The 16,498-nt window shown below is 42.9% G+C and overlaps 1 protein-coding gene across 1 annotated transcript in view; it reads right to left on the bottom strand.

Annotated features, from left to right (window-relative positions):
* The window catches only part of LOC103392446 (histone deacetylase 4-like), a 69,949-nt gene that overhangs the window by 26,210 nt on the left and 27,241 nt on the right, over positions 1 to 16,498 (bottom strand). The window contains exons 3-12 of the mRNA XM_025063740.1: positions 8,894 to 9,091; positions 8,648 to 8,793; positions 8,152 to 8,302; positions 6,301 to 6,421; positions 5,625 to 5,637; positions 1,671 to 1,827; positions 1,474 to 1,580; positions 824 to 943; positions 528 to 735; positions 10 to 190 (exon numbers count right to left, since the gene is read on the bottom strand). Coding sequence (XP_024919508.1) covers positions 10 to 190; positions 528 to 735; positions 824 to 943; positions 1,474 to 1,580; positions 1,671 to 1,827; positions 5,625 to 5,637; positions 6,301 to 6,421; positions 8,152 to 8,302; positions 8,648 to 8,793; positions 8,894 to 9,091 — 1,402 coding nt within the window. The remainder of the gene's footprint in view (positions 1 to 9; positions 191 to 527; positions 736 to 823; positions 944 to 1,473; positions 1,581 to 1,670; positions 1,828 to 5,624; positions 5,638 to 6,300; positions 6,422 to 8,151; positions 8,303 to 8,647; positions 8,794 to 8,893; positions 9,092 to 16,498) is intronic.

The following is a 16,498-nucleotide window of genomic DNA, read 5'->3' as shown; positions in this document are numbered from 1 at the left end:
TGCTGGAACATTTGTTTGTGCTTCTCCCGGAACTGCTGGTGCTGCTGCTGGACCACCAGCTGCTGCAAAGCCTGGGCCGGGACGCACTGTTGCTGGGGCAGAGGAGCAGACTGGGTTCTACCTAGTGGACGGTGACCGCGGGCGAGCTTTGACACGGTGGGTGACGGTAGTGGAAGTCCACCCAGACCCACTGGGTAAACACAGGGCGTTCAGAGCAACAGGTTAGTGCATCAAAAGTCATCGGTCCCACAGTGGAGGAAATTTAGAGTGCGAGTGTTGCAACCAACACAGGCCGCCACAAGAGGCGCCATTAGGGATATGTGATTCCTCTGGGAATCAAACCTAGGACTTTCTGCTAGACAAGGCAAGCATGGCAACCGCTACACTATGAAAACCACATATATTGGCTGATATATTTTACATATTATATTTATATATTTTAAAATATATTTTAGCCAAAACAGTACAAACTAGATGTATAAATATTCAGCAACCATTAGTGAAAATACATGTCTTGAAACACTGACCCACTGGATTGTGGCTCTGCTCCAGCAGCGCCATGTGTTGGAGGAGCTGGTTGTGGCCAGTTGTGGCCCCCGTCACCCCCTCCCTCTCTAGTGCTGGCGACGCCAAGTAGGAGGGCAGGTGGGCAGTGGGCAGAAAAGGGGAAGTCAGAGGAATGCCCTGCTGAAAAGCGGGCAGATGACTCTCACCGTCTTGGTGTCCCGACACGACCTGCGAAGAGAGGGCGACGTCATGACTGAAGGACGGAAGAAGAAAAGTTGAGGGTGGTTGGACACCGAACGTACGTAGATATACTCACAGTGTTGGCTAGTCCTGGGGCAGGGAGTCCCAGGGTGATGTTGGGGAGGGAGGGCGACGTGTACAGAGACAACTGGCTCAGTGAACTTTCCCGTGCAGCCAGTCGGTGGAGCAGTGAGGCCTGGACACGGAGAACAACCGAACAACACGGGTCATGGACAGGGATTAGCCCCAAATTATTTTAAATTCCCGGAACAGTTCTTCTAAAGGGCATTTTTAGATATTCCAAAAGATGAGAGTTCCAAAGATGTCTACGATATCTCAACTGTCACCCACCTGCTACATCAGATGTGGGATGCTAACCTAAGCTGCACATTTGCAGAAGATTTACATCAACTACTCCCACCACTACTACTGAGTCTACTTCCATATGTAGCAGTAGTAGTAACATGAAGTCAATAAAATACCAGAACTGCTGCTTCAGTTACCATGTGGTTCCTCTTAAAGACGCAACCGATTAAAGAAGCGCTCGAACAACAAAAGAGAGCGGGCATGCTAATCTGACGTGCTATCAGCTCTTCCTCTAAAAGGAACCAGATTATAAATATTTACGGCATGTATTTATATATGCATTCAGATTGGAGTACTCATTAAGATACATTGTTTTTCTCATTACTCATGTATTTTGTATATATATTTCGGGTGCATTACCTCTCCAGGGCTGCTGGATATAGTGATCCCATTCTCATTGGGGATGTTACTGGAGCTGTTGTTGGGGGAGCTGGGACCTGAACCTGGTGCACTGTTGCAGGCGGACTCTAAAAAAGACACACAGCAGGGACCACAGTGGTGACTCTAACGACCCTTTACTGTAAAACACTGAGTGAAATCTCAGAACGAGTTCTCACCGGCCACGTCCAAGGATCGCTTCTTGGCTGTGGTGATCAGACCGTCTTTCCTGCGGAGCAGAGGACTGCTGCGACACTCGGTGACCTTCTGCTTTAGCCTGGAACGAAGCTTCAGGTTGGGCTCAGAGGCTGAGGAGACACGGACGAGAAGGTGAGATCATTTCTAACTCTGAGTGAAAACTGAACGACTACAGTTACCAGTGTTGACAGACTTTTATCGGAAACACTTTCTTGGTACAATGTGTAATACTACTGTAATACTACTCCTTTGTCTACTAGGAATGTCCAACGTTAACTTTTTGCTTATATCCGATAAGCAAATATTTCCGATTCCAATATCAACCGATACCGATACATGCAGCCATTTCGCCACAAAACTGCGGTAAACGTAGCAGGATCCCATAAGCGATTCCAACATATTTGGCGAAACCCAAGTTCCAAATTCTTTTACCTATTACATAATTATGCTAATATCGGTATTATCCCTATGGTCTTCCTAATGTGCTGTTCTTTTTGGTATTTTCCAGAAGGAGGTCTGAAATGTAAAGGTCAAATGTAAACCGGGGTGACCCGCAAATTTCATTGGCTGGTAGCGTCACATGGGGCCTGCATACATGCACAACTTTCAACCTTTTTTTGAACAATCACTTTAGCATTTTGCTCATCGATACATTTGGATGTTGATGTTTTTTATCTGTATTTGTCCTCATTGGTCAGACTGACCATCGCAACCTGATGAAAACCACTGTTTGTTGCAACGTAAAAAAATATTGAATCTGTGTGTGTGTTTGAGTTTACTGGAATCAGTACACTTTGCTTGTGATCTGCTTGAAAACAGATGCTCACCAGCTGTTTGATTAGTAGCTTGGCTCTGATTGGTCAATCCTGGCCAGTCTCTTATTTATTCCTCTTTCTGCCAGACTACACGGAATACAGCTCCTATCAGTCTTTCTCCTGTTGGCCACCAATAACAGTCCGTTGGATCCAATTAAATTTTTCTTCTTTAACTTCGTTCTTTGAGATAAGCTTCCTGCAAACTCGGATGTCGGCGTGTAATGAAACTACAGTAAAACTGTAAATACTTCGGCGAAACAAACATCTGAACTGTACTTCTGTTTTGTGTGTTTCAAATGCACTTTGAATAAAGTAAGACAGTGATGCAAGTCATGAAACTCAATTATATCCAAAATGCCTCTTATGAGTGGAAGCAGAGCTTCCAAAGTCTTCATTAATAGGAGCAGGCCGAGTCTGTTCTGTTAATGCTGTGCATTAGTTGGACTGGAGAAGAAGAAAAGAGCAGCGAGAGACGGAGCAGAGTGCACTCAAGTTCAGTTTTTGGACTTCCATATATACAGTATATTTATATTAGTATATCGACGCACACAGATAAAGATAAAGACGAGCGAGACGTTAGGAGTCAACGCAGCAGGAGGAGGATAAAAGTGAGGAACAGAGACGACAAGGGGGGGACAGTGGTCACAGTGGTGGGCCGGACATTCGACTGGACAGAGGGAAATTTCTGTCTGACGACATTTTCTTCTCATTCGTGTCTATGGTGTTGGAGCGTATTAAACCCTGTTGAGGCTCAGCTTCCATTAGCTTCTACGAGATACTGTCGATATGAACAACTAAAATCCAGCAACTCTATGAAGATACATTTTCATCTACACTGTTGTTAATATTTTTAGAATATCTGTAAAACAACAGATAAAAAAGGTTTATGACTAAAATCTAACAACTCTATGAAGATACATTTTCACCTACACTGTTGTTAATATTTTTTAAATATCTGTAAAACAACAGATAAAAAAGTTCATGTTGATTTATATTGATTAATTACAATTAATCGTAATTATTAACATAATAAGAAATTACTGATTAATCGTGATTATTTAACAGTCATGTTAATTGTGTCTTTTTGGAAACATTGTCTTCAGGGTTAATCGTGTCTTTTTGGAAACATTGTCTTCAGGTGACAGTCGGAGAATCACCACTGGAGTCTCTACACCCGTACGACCGTAGGAAATCGGCTCGTAGATTTGCACATCAATACCAGATTAAACATCTCCACAAGTGGTGCTCAATAAGGAGCAGAGGAGGAGCAGAGATGGTTGTCTGATACAAAACATATTGATCGTTTGCTCATCTGTTTTGACAGACGGGAGTCCTGCACCGAGGGAAGCCACGCTGCCCCCTCTCAGGAGCAGTACAGAGATTTATAGGAATCAATAGAGCCGTTTTCTGAAAGTCATCAATACCACTTCCCAGAAATATTATGTCCGGCTGCTGCTCTACATAAATAGACGAACATAAACAGAGACGCCGCTTCATCTCACATACATTTTCTCTGGGAGAGCCGAGGCGCATTAGAGTAAACGAATGTTGTTTTTTTCTTGGTGCAGCTTTAAATTCTTTGTTAATGTCAAATATTTTCCATTTAAACCGAAACACAAACAGACCCCGGAATCAAACGGTCAGGAAAAGGACGATGGTGATTTCTGTTTGCCATTATTTACATTTTAGCCGTTTAGCTGCTGATCATCACATGTCCCAGAATCCCCCGGGAGAACAGCACAAACGTCTTAGAACATTTACACAGAAAGCAGCCGCGGACGAAGCAACTGACGGAGAGGTCAGCGTGATACGGGAATGCGTCCGAGGGAAAAGAGCAGGGAGACAGAGAGGGGTCATCGTGACAAGTCTGCGTCTGTCATGAAGGACTTGCACACTTCCTGTTCCTGCGTTCAAAGCCGCTCTCTGTGTGTCGTGACGGCCACGATCACAGAGCAGCTCGGAGTTGGACAATAACGCCGTTGTGATGTTCTGTATGTCCGCCCTCCCCGGGGAGGAGAGGAATTCTTCACATACATTTATAATTTACATGCATGCATCAGCCATTAGGGGTCACCACACTGACAAACGTCATGAGCAGCGACTGCAGCCAACACACACACACACAACTGTGGCCACCACTGTCACTCACTTCCTGTTCCAGCACAGTTCACTTCTCTGTGTGTGCGTGGCTCTAATCTGATCTTTGTCTGCTCACTACTGACACAACAGTTCCAGTTTCAAACCGCCGTGCCATATGTGTGCACATGTGCCGCCCCCCCCCCCCCCCCCTCCCCCTCTCTGTCTCTCTGTCTCTCGTTCCTTCAACGACAACTGCATTTAGGATCCACTTCTGCAAATTCAACCGTTCTTCAACTCGTCAGCAACAGTAAGATGTTGTTGCATTGTTGGAAATTAAAAAAAAAAACTTTTAAATGTTTTCTGTGTCAAAGATGTTATAGAAATATGAATTGAGATAAATCAACATTCGTAAATGGGAGAAAAAAAAAATATATATACATACATATACATCTAGATATATGTCGAAATATATATGTATATGTCAATATATATTTATTTACTTATAGGTATATATAGATACATAAATACAGCAGCAGACGTGTATATACATGTGTATATGTATAATATATAAAATATATCCCTAAATCTATATATAATCCTATATACATACATAAATATATATGTAAAAATTGTATTTTTTTTTTCTTTTTCCTGTTAATTTTAAATTTATTATAATTTAATTACCTTGATATCTGACCGTACACAGACGGGTGTTGAGCACAGTGTGGTAAAGTCATAGTATGTAAACGTGAACACACACACACACACACATCTGTTGTTTTCACTGCGTCTCCAACTATTCTCAGAGAGATTAAAAAAAAAAAAACATTCAGAAGAAAAACCTTTTTAGGAGCTGCTTCCAGCCGCTGACTGCTGTTTCATATGCATGACTTTGCACATTATTCAGTTATGTCTACTGCTTTTGCAGGGGCCGAGGGGGAGAAGGGGGAGGAGAAGGGGGGGAGGGGGAGTGACGGGGGGGGGGGGGGGGGGGGGGGGGGGAAGGAAGGAAGGAAGGAATGAAGGAAGGAAGGGTGAGCTGTGCTGTGTTTTCCTACAGAAGCAGAAGAGAGACGAGAAAAAGAATGAAAATCATTTCTGGATCCGTTCCATTAGACGAGCAGCTCAGGTTGATTTAATCTCAAAATGACGAAACGTACAAAATGACAACCACTGTGGAACTTTAATACAGTGGTTCCCAAAATGGGGGACAGCGCCCCCTAAGGGGCGAGAATTGATTGTGGTGAAATTAGGAAGGGGCATCAGGTCAAATCCATTTATTTTATTTTATTTTATTTTAATTAATTAATTTATTTGTGCCTCAGTAGTAAAAATTCACTTTTTTATTTATTTATTTTTATTTATTTTTTTCCAAATTTATTTAGAGAATATCAGTTTTGAGGAATTACAGTGTTTTCAATAAAGTAATAGCTGTGAGTGTGTTGGTGGAAGGGGGTGGGGCTTCAGGAACACAACACAAGGTAGGATGGAAGGGGGCGGGGCTTCAGGAACACAACACAAGGTAGTGAGGGTGAGAGAAAACGACATCATAACGTCTTGAGTTCCTGCCGCTCCACCTCACCATCACAAAACTGTGTTGTTTTTTTTTATTTGTTCACACCAGTCTACCACACGGTGTACAGAATCCAAATGTGATCCTGGTCGGCCAGGACTGACGTCCCACCAATCACCAGAGACACTGCGCCGTGACACTTACCCATACCAGAAGCGCGGGTCGCTGGGCAGACAGTGGTTTAGATTACGCTGAGCCAGGGCTTTCTTTTTGTTGAGGACAAACTCCTGAAGTCGCATCTTTACCTCTGTACTGGCCACTGCACCTGAGAGCAGACAGAAACAATCAACAAAACGAGCCTCTGCCCACGATTCAACACTGGAAATGACCTTTTTTAAATAAAAAAAAATTATAATTTAAATGAATAATGACGACGATAAATCATGTTTTTCAGTCTTTTTTTTCTAGTCAGTGTAAAGCCTGTTGGATCTGTGACACGAACACAAGGTTTATGACAATATCAATCTGCGTGTGCGTGTGTTTGTGTGTGTGTGTGTGTCGCCACGCCTGGATCAGAATCTCTGTGAAACTCTGTGGAAACGACAGCAGGGCTCCGTAACTCCCCTCCAAGACTAGTTTCACTCCGCTGCTAGTCTCTCTTCAATTACCACGCTCATTTCACAGCTACAAACAAATTGTCCAGGGAGGCTGATGAGTGAGAGGCAGAGCGAGCGAGAGGCCATTAAAAAATATATTAAACACAGGGAGGAGAGCAATAACGGGAGGGAGGAAGAGAGATGTTTTAACTGCGGGAGGGAAGTCCTTAAAGATGTGACAGAGGGAGAGGAGTGGAGCGATGAGGCCAGCTTGAGAGAAAAGTGGTAAAACCGTGTTATGTGAAAATGATGGCGGCTAATATGTGATCTCTAAATCACGGTGCAGCTGGAAGTGCTGACATCCCAATATGTCTGCTTTGCCACTGAGGCAAATTTGCTTTTATGAGACTCCCTTCTATGCCATTTAGTGCAGCACTTAACAAAGCTTCCTCTGTTAGCGGCTTCTGTAGACTTTGTTGGAGAAAAAAGGTCAGGGGGAAAATGGTGGATCCAAATATGGATCCACAATGACTGATACTCAGACAGCACTTCTATTCTACACAGGGATTCCGTAAATCAGCGTCGAAGATCGTCCAAGGCGACCAGCACGAGACTACTGGACAACCTTTGTAATTACAATTATAATAATAATAATTAAATACATTTTTATTATACAACACAAAAATATGTTCCTTATTTAATATCTACTTCTTGACTGAGTCACACAGGAAGACCATGAGTTACTGCCAGGGAATGAACCCGTGATCTTCCTGTTGTAAGGCAAAAGCTCCAACCCACTCCACCACCTAGTGTCCCCGTCTGCCCAGGTACGATCAGGCTACAATGTTAGCACAAAAACAACAGTGACGAACAGCGCTACCTCGGCTACAGCGCTACTGTCGTATGACCAGGACCTGGCTGTTGTGTATTGTGCAGCGTTTGGTAATAAAATTGATCTACTGTATCGCCTTTCAGTACAAAGGTAAGTCGAGTCGTTCACGCTGACTTCTATTAGCGTAGCACAAAACAATTAGAGAAACAATTAAAGTGGAAGCACTAAAGGAACAGACAGACACACACGTTTTCTTTTCTCCCGTCTATGCAGCAGACTTTTAGTTTAGCATATATCACATATATATATACATAAATACATATATACGTAAATGTTATATATACATATATATGTATTTATCACACATACATATATAAACATAAATATATACATACATATATGTATAAACGTGTATATATAAGTAAAATATATATATAGAAATATATATACACACACATATATAGATACATATACACATATTCATATATATACATATACACATTATATAGACATATTTATATACGTATATATAGACATATATAAACATATATATGCATATATATAAATACATAACTTATAGAGTACATATAGACATATAAACATACATATATACACACTGCTACTCACTTTCTTGTCCCCTCTCCTTGTTCTTGAGCTGTTGGAGTTTGTGTTCCCGCTGCTGCTTCTCCAGCTGCTGCTCGTGGCGCTGCTGCTCCAGCTTCCTCTGATGGTCCAACAACTCCTGTTGGTGTTTGAGGGCCAGCAGATCCTGTTGATGCTGGTGGGAAAAAAAAAAGAAAAAACTGAAGAACTGAACAAGAAGTCAGAGCAGAAAAACCCCCCTGACCAGCACCTTGGTCTAGTGGGCTGAAGGACAAGCCGGTGTCCCAGCCCGGACTCACCGTCCGTCCTCACTGACATTGGAGAAGCAATAGCAGCAAATTGAATATCACACTTTGGGTTTAGCGGGAGCAGTGGTCCTGTCGTGGAGATGAGTACGCAGCAAAAAAAAAGTACCATCAAATCAAATTATGACACAGTACTGCCCTCTAGGTGTACAAATACACCGGCCCCCTGTCCTTGAGAAGGAGAGGAGAGAGGGAGGGGTGAGGAGGAGGATTACCTTGATGTGTTCCTGCAGTTGAACCTCATGTTGCCGTGACAGCTGCTCATGTTGCCTCTGGAACTCTGCGATGAGGAGCTGCCTCTGTAGCTGCTGCTTGTGTTTGAGAGCCACCAGCTCCTGCTGCAGCTGCTGCTCTGGGTGGTCTGTGGGAGACGGGAAAGAATTCATCATGATTCCAGAAGAAGACACATGTCTGTCCACACATCATCATCATCATCATCATCATCGTCGTCATCGTCTTACTGATGGCTGCTCCTCCGCCGGACTCCGGGGACACGTGAGCGTTGGGGGCGGGAGGCATGGGTTCGGGTTGAGGTACCAGGCCGAATGTGGGCTGCTGGTGGTGGTGGTGGTGGTGGTCCACGACTCGCAGGTCCATGGGAAGGATGGCTGTGGTGGCGGAAGGCACCTGCGGGGGCAGTGCTGCAGCGCTCACGTCCACTGAAGGAGACGAGGAGACAAATACACATGAATTTGGATTTTCAAACTCTCAGAAATCCTTGAAGACGTCCCTAAAAATAACCAAATATCCAGGAAGTCCAGGTTGTTGTTGGAAATAAAAAAATAGACGCACTGTAACGTAACTGATTTCTGTATAAACAACTTGGCAGAACAGACGCGTAGCTAACTCGCATGTAGTGAGTTTTTAATATGAATTTAGACAAGCGGTGTCAAACATACGGCCAGTGGGCCAAAATCGGGCCGCTTGGTGATTCAATCTGGCCCGCTTTATGAATTTAAAAAAATAAACACTTATAAACACAAACACTTCATATTAAGAAAAATGTTTTGTAAAATTATATTGCACTAAATATTTAACAATTTATCAAAGGTACTTTTTCGCATGAAACAAAGAAAAAAAGACAGAAATTATTAATTAGGTTATTATGTAGCCCTGATTTGGACATTTTGGGTATTGTTATAAATGTTGACACTTGTGTTAGTTTGTTTAAAATAAAGCATTATTATATATCATAATTTCGATTCCCTCCATTGAAGGATTAGCAGGACTAGAAAAAAAAAGTCTGTTCCGTTATTATGTTTGAATCCACGAGCGTTCTTTAAGAGAGAACTGAGGAAATAAAAACGTGTCTGAATGAACAGCAGGAGCCGGTGTTTTTGAACCATGGGTTTCAGCCAACGTTCTCTATTACTGTGCTCGTCGTTACACTGTAGACTGCGTCCATGCGTGACCATCACATGGTACGCAAGGAGAGAAGAGCGCGCTGCCGACCCAATTATCCACAGAACACACATTTACACACTTTACCATGAGGGTTTCTCACCGAACAGGAGACGTCGGGTCAAAGTGAGCAACAAGTCGTGAACTTGTGGAAATATATATATATATATATATATATATATAATAAACCCCTATGTGGAATAAAAATATATACTAAATATATGTCATATACAATGTTTTCATTCAAACTGCAACAGAGATTCTGTTTCATTGGACTAATCCAGCGTACTAACACATCACATCACACACACGCCGGTTACATCTGCATCCACATGGCTGACAAAATGCAAAAACTGTGGTATTACTGTAATCAGATTACTCTCCAGAAACACACACACAGCTCCAGCGATGAGCAAACGAGCAGAAGATCAGGCAAGAATTTATTTTTTTTTTTTTTTAAATCTGGGCCTCTTCATACATGACGTGAGCTCTGATTCCACTAAAACACGCTGCACTATATTATAATAAATCAATAAGTGTCAAGATCTGTGAAACTTAATCCATAATTATGTTCTGTGGGAATAAATCCTGCAACGGAATAAATCGAGTTCACGCCACATAAAAATCCAAACTTAAGCCTAAATCCTGCCCTGCGTCTGATCAACGCTCAAAACCAACTGGCACCGCGGGCAAAACATTCTAGCCATCATCCGTATTTTTTGCTCCACATCCTGGTCGTCCCGGCATCCCGAGTGACCAATGAGGCGGTAACAGGAGTTGGACTAAGTTGCTGGGACAGCCAATGACATCTCTGGTACTGGGCAGGTTTTGCAGAGCAGGAGGAAACCTGACACCAGGCGACGGGACAGTAGGGAGAGAACAATGGGTGTGGCAGCCGCTGCTTAGACGTGCTGGTCCTGCGCTGGTGCATTTGTGGGTTAAACTGTACTGTAATACTGCAATACATGTAAGTACACACAGTGTATACTCACTGTATATATCAACACAAAAGGACACCAAGAAAGAAAACGCTTAGAGTCGGAACTGTTTCTTCGTCGTTAACAGAAGATATACTCACTGTATATATCAACCCAAAAGGACACCAAGAAAGAGTAGGAACTGTTTCTTCGTCGTTAACAGAAGAATATTTCAAATCGAAAACTGACACTGACGTCACACCAGACATTATATTAATAAAACGTAAGATAAAAATCAGTTAAAAGTATATGATAAAAGAGAAAAATAAAATTAATTTTCCTGCATATTTAAGAGAACCGGGCAAACAGAAAGTGAGCAGAGCATTTATACCAAAAAAAAAAGTTTCAGTAAACAAAGATTTGGGCCTGAAACACGTGTGTATACGTATTTAAAGTATGAATTGTATTAACAATCACAAACAGAGGGCGCTGTAAACATGCACATGTTGACAACACACGGACCTCTGACCTACAAACTTGTTGTTTGACACCCAGCCATTAATGAGCAAAGACGCACAACGGCAGAGGACGCTGATGGTAATCACACAACACGCAGATTGTGCCAATCTACTGTGTTACATAAACAAAGCCTCCTCTTATATACCATCTACACACACACACAACACAACACAACACACACACATAGGTGTCAACAGTTAACACACAAGTTCAATAGGAAGTAAACATCAAGGTCAAATGGGAAAGAAAAAAAAAACTGTTTACAGGGGCCACAGAGCATGTCAGGCACCGTGTCACTTTGAATACTGGGAGCCATTCTTCCGGGGCCCTGGCACCAGCCGCTGTAGCCCCACGGTGCCAGAAATGTATAGAGCATCACCTCAATTAACGCCTTTTTTACCCGGCATTTTCCCATATAGACTCATGCCGCCGACATTCACACAAAGCCCGGCCATCCTTGTTCTTCAGTAAGTGGGGCGCCGGTGGGGCCCCCCTGAAGTTAGACCACATCCACACACTACTTATGTACGCTTCCACAAGTGCCTTTCTCCATAAGCATGCCACAGAGGCTGCACAAAGGAGCTGTTTGTTTTCATTAATAAATGGAAGGCCTCAGCCTAAAACATAACAATAATTAAAAAAAAAAAAAAAGTCCATTTGGCTTTCTCCTCAAAAACAGACGCATCAATACTCAAGTGCTGACCTTACGAGTTTGTTCGATAAAACATTTGTATATATTTACACATACATTTCACAATATATATTTATCCCATCAGTCATTTTAATTGGACACTAGAAACGTATTGTTGTCCTTGCAGGGATGACGCCCTCTGTTTGCCTTCTCACTTTAAAAAAAAAAAAAAAATCTTAATAATGTCATGGAGCAGCCAAGCTCCTCGGACATTAAAATCGGCAGGTAAATCTGCACGATATCAGAAAGATGTTCCGATAACCTCCAGTTGTTGTACGTCAACAAGCTAACCGTCCAATCGTGTTTCGTTGGAGTCGTAGCAGCAGCAGAAATAGCTTAAACCTAACAAAGAAAAAAGAAAAAAACATCGATCGCATGTTTATCAAACAGTCGTATATATAACACGATAAAAGGAGATTTAAAATCAAAAATATATTTTGGTCTGCGACTGAATCACTAAATCGACATGCGATACTGTTTATTAATCTTAGTTTTTTCTTTTTAATGCGTCGTTTCTAATCAGCAAAATTCCATCAACACCGATCTGTCGATGTGACAGCAGTCGTCCTGTGGCAGAGACAACCGCAGCCCCACAGGTGTGTGTGTCTGTGTGTGTGTGTGTGTGAATGGATTGAAGGTAGCTGTATGAACAGCAACAGGCTGGACAGGGTGACATCAAGACACCGGTCGTCCAATCAGCACGGTTTATTTACTATATAATGGAAGTGTCTGCGTCACAGCACATGACAACACTTGGCTGTACCTTCTGGATCGCCATGACAGCACGAGGAAATGTAAACAACACTGCTGCAAAAAAAAAAAAAATGGATTGAAGGTCTATGGGCATCGTTTTCCTCAGAATTAGAAATATATAAATATATGAAGAAATATTGAGGCATAATTAGGACGTCTTCTGTCAGACCAGTCACCAACAAACGATCGGAACAAGTGGTTCAAAACTCTGACGCCGACCCTATATTTAGAACCCTCTTTGTGGAACCCATAACTCGCTAATGTGTTCTTTGGTGAGTTTTCTGTTTTATCTTCTTTTTTTTTAATTTGGGCAACTTTTATTTGACCAGGAAAAGACTTTGAGTTAAATCTCTTTAACAGTTCTGGCCAAGAAGGACAGGAGCGAAACAGTTCCATCAAATAAATATAATCCATTCATCAACTGCACAAATGAAAACAGTGACATGAGGCTCCTGGACGGCACGATAAGATGTCTTCATAAATATTAATAATAATAATACATACAAACAGAGGGAACAGTCTGAGGGCTACGGGGTTCAGGTTCGAGGTCCATCACTGCACCAAGGACCGGTGGAAAACAGAGGACAAATGGTTTTATTTTGTTGTTTTTATTTAATTTATGTTGTTATTATTATTATCATGTGTTTGGGCGTCACATTTAAATAACAAAAATAATAAGAGCTGGGGGTTAAATAAATACGGATTATTTTCCATTTTTGGTTTGATTTGTTTTGGTTTTTGAGGAATGAAACATGAAAAAAGGGCTATTCTGCAAAATTCCAAAAAAAAAAAAAAAAAAAAAATTCAGATGTTCTTAAGTAGTGAAAACGCTGCTCTCATTCTCCATGTCATCTATTATCCATCACCATCATAGCCCCCCCCCCAGCCATGATCAGGCTAAGATTATGGATCCCACAGAGGGAGTTATTTATAGAGCAGGATTCCTCAGGGATCTCCTCACCCCTCCACCCCCTCCTCACCCCTCTGGGGAGCCGTGCACTCAGACAAACCCATGCATGTTTAATTACCTGCACGTTATCGTTGGTTTACAACCAAAACACCAACTCCACCGTACGAGATGAGAAACAAATGACGTTAGAACCAGAGGCTGCAGCGGGGGTTAATCCAGATCAGGGATAAATAACAACTCATGGAAGTTTATCACAGACAAACAGGCGCTCGGCGCAGGGAGGCAAACGCCATGGCGACAGAAGGGGTCTGTGACCAGCAGTTGGTCCGACCAGGAGGAGGGGGAGGAGGGGGGGAGGGGGCGGAGCTAAGACCAGAGGGCAAACTCCTCGTAGTGGTTTAAAGGTTCAATAAACCTTCTGTGTGTGTGAAGAAATCAGTAGCGCAGAAGTGAACACGGCAGAATGTTCCTTCAACAGTACTAGGAACTAATGATTCAAATTAAAATTAAGAAATATTTCCAGGTGAAAACGTGTGATTGACGCGAGAAGAACGCAAAATGAAGTTCACTGATGAGTTGAAGAAGTGGTTTAGGTTCAAAGTGGGAGGCGGGGCCCTTTAGTGGGCGCGGAACTATTGTCAGAGTTAATTGCAATTCTAATGTTTTGGTTTTTTTTAATTTATGCCACAGTGGGGAGTGATTTGTCATTTTAAATACATTTTTTTACATACATTTTTTAAAATAAATTTCAGTCATTCAAAGCAACAACTTGACAAAAGTAGCTGCAGAAAAGGTTGTGGAAACACTGGGCTAAAATCAGGCTACATTTAGCCACGTGACATTTTAGACTGCCCCCTAATGTCTAAACAAACGAACAAACACAAATACATTTTTTTTCCTTTTACAGGTGACAAACTTTCACACACACAAACACACACACAAACACACACACACACACCATCACAGATGCTGCCGTCTGTTTAGTTCCCTGAAAAGCCTGTGCTGACTTGTGCTGAGCGAGAGTCTCCATACATCAGTACCGTTCAATAAACACTGTCACCTCTGCAGCCACGCAGCATTAACAGCCGTTACACACACACACACACACACACACACACACTCTCACCAATAAACCAAACACACAGATGGAGGAAAACCCTGACCCTCTGACAAGTTCCTACAAACGTGCACGCCGTGAACTTCACGTCTAAAATCAGCAAAAAGAATTAAAAAAACAAAAAAAAAAAAACAGTTCCAACCTCTGGTTCTGGTCGTGAAGACAGCGTTGAGGTCTTCTTACCCATCAATGGTGCCGTGCCGCCTGGTGAGTCTGTGTACAACGGTGTGTGTCAACCAGAGGAGGGGAAGAAAGTGTGTGTGTGTGTGTGTGTGGAAAAAGTGGTTCGCAGACGCGAACGGTAAAGTCCTCTTCAACACGAGAAGAAGGAAAAACGAAAGAAGAAAAAACAAAAACAAAAAAGCAGACGCGGTGGTTCAGTGTGAGAGCAGTTTGAACAGAGCGTTCACATTCTCCCAGGATTCACTCTCTTCTCTCCGCTCCTCTTACTGTTGTGATTTGCTCTGCTCTGCTCTGTCCTCCGGCTGCCACTGTCCCTCCCTCTCTCTCCCTCTCCCTCCCTCTCTCTCTCTCTCTCTCCCTTCCTCTCTCTCTCTGTTTTACACACAGTGGTGACATCAGAGGGCAGTGTGAGGCATGTAAAGCGCTTGGACCAGAGTTCCTCTCTCTCAGACTCCTGACTCAGGGATCACAGAGCGAGGGACGGTGGTTACATGTGACCGAGGAAGGTTCCGTTCTTCAACGCCGTCTCTTTTCTAAACGGAGGCAGACCCACCAACACAAACATTTCTGGCTGGGCTCTCCTCTCCTCTCCTCCCCTACACTCGGTCGCCTACACACCAGCAGCTCACCGACGGCACAGGCAGTTAAGTTAACGATAATGGTTAATGATAATGGCTGCAGCCTGTCCCTGCAAATACCAGGCTGGAAACGAGCAGGCAGCCACGGAGACACAGCACAGTGGAGACATCTGTCTGTGATCAGTGGACATGAGGTGCCACTTACAGAACGGGGCTTCGCCGTAAACCTCAGCGTTGTTCTCTTCAGGAAGTCAGCAACTCCGTCGCGTCGCTGCTGTAAAGATGAGGGGCGTGTCCCTGAGTGGGCTTTAATCTTTCTGCATAGGTGGGATCACTGAAAGATAGGGTTTTAGTTCCGTCTTTATTTAAATATTTGTTTTATATAATGTCATTTCCAGGTGAGGCTTATACTCCATAATTATATATAATTATAGCAGAATCCAATAAACCAAATCTGGCTCTGTTTGATGTGACAATTAACTACAAACATCCATCCATTTTCGTCCGTTTATCCGTTCCCGGGGGCCAAATCACACCGCACTGTACCAACCTTCCTGCGGGGGGGTGTGTCCACTTCGATCTTGCCCAGGAGGTGAACCCTGGGGTTCCACACCAATGACAGAGACTTTGCCTCTGGGCCAAAGCGCCACTCACTACAAACATATTACATCACGAATGATCTTGACCCCTGGGGTCACAAGAGGCCTATGACAGCGTCTGAGTCGACCTCGCCAAAAACACCACGAACAGGAATAGTATTTTAGCATTTGAATCGGATGTAAAGATAAGTGCGAAAAACACTTATTTCTTGCGTACTAATAACACGATACGAATCGACTCACGTGGAAACCGTGATCAGATAAAATCAGGCCAAATACATTTTTTTTAAAAAAGAACGTCTCCTTTCTCCTCCGAACCTCTCGTCTTTCCACCGTCCTGCCGCACTGAAAACCTGACAGACAAACCCCTGACATAGTTTAGGTTTTGCTGTTAGCAT

This window comes from Cynoglossus semilaevis, chromosome 16, assembly GCF_000523025.1.
Source record: "Cynoglossus semilaevis isolate Cse_v1.0 chromosome 16, Cse_v1.0, whole genome shotgun sequence".
NCBI lineage: Eukaryota > Metazoa > Chordata > Actinopteri > Pleuronectiformes > Cynoglossidae > Cynoglossus > Cynoglossus semilaevis.
The sequence above is the reverse complement of the archived record's forward strand: the minus strand, read 5'-3'. Positions and strand labels throughout refer to the sequence as shown.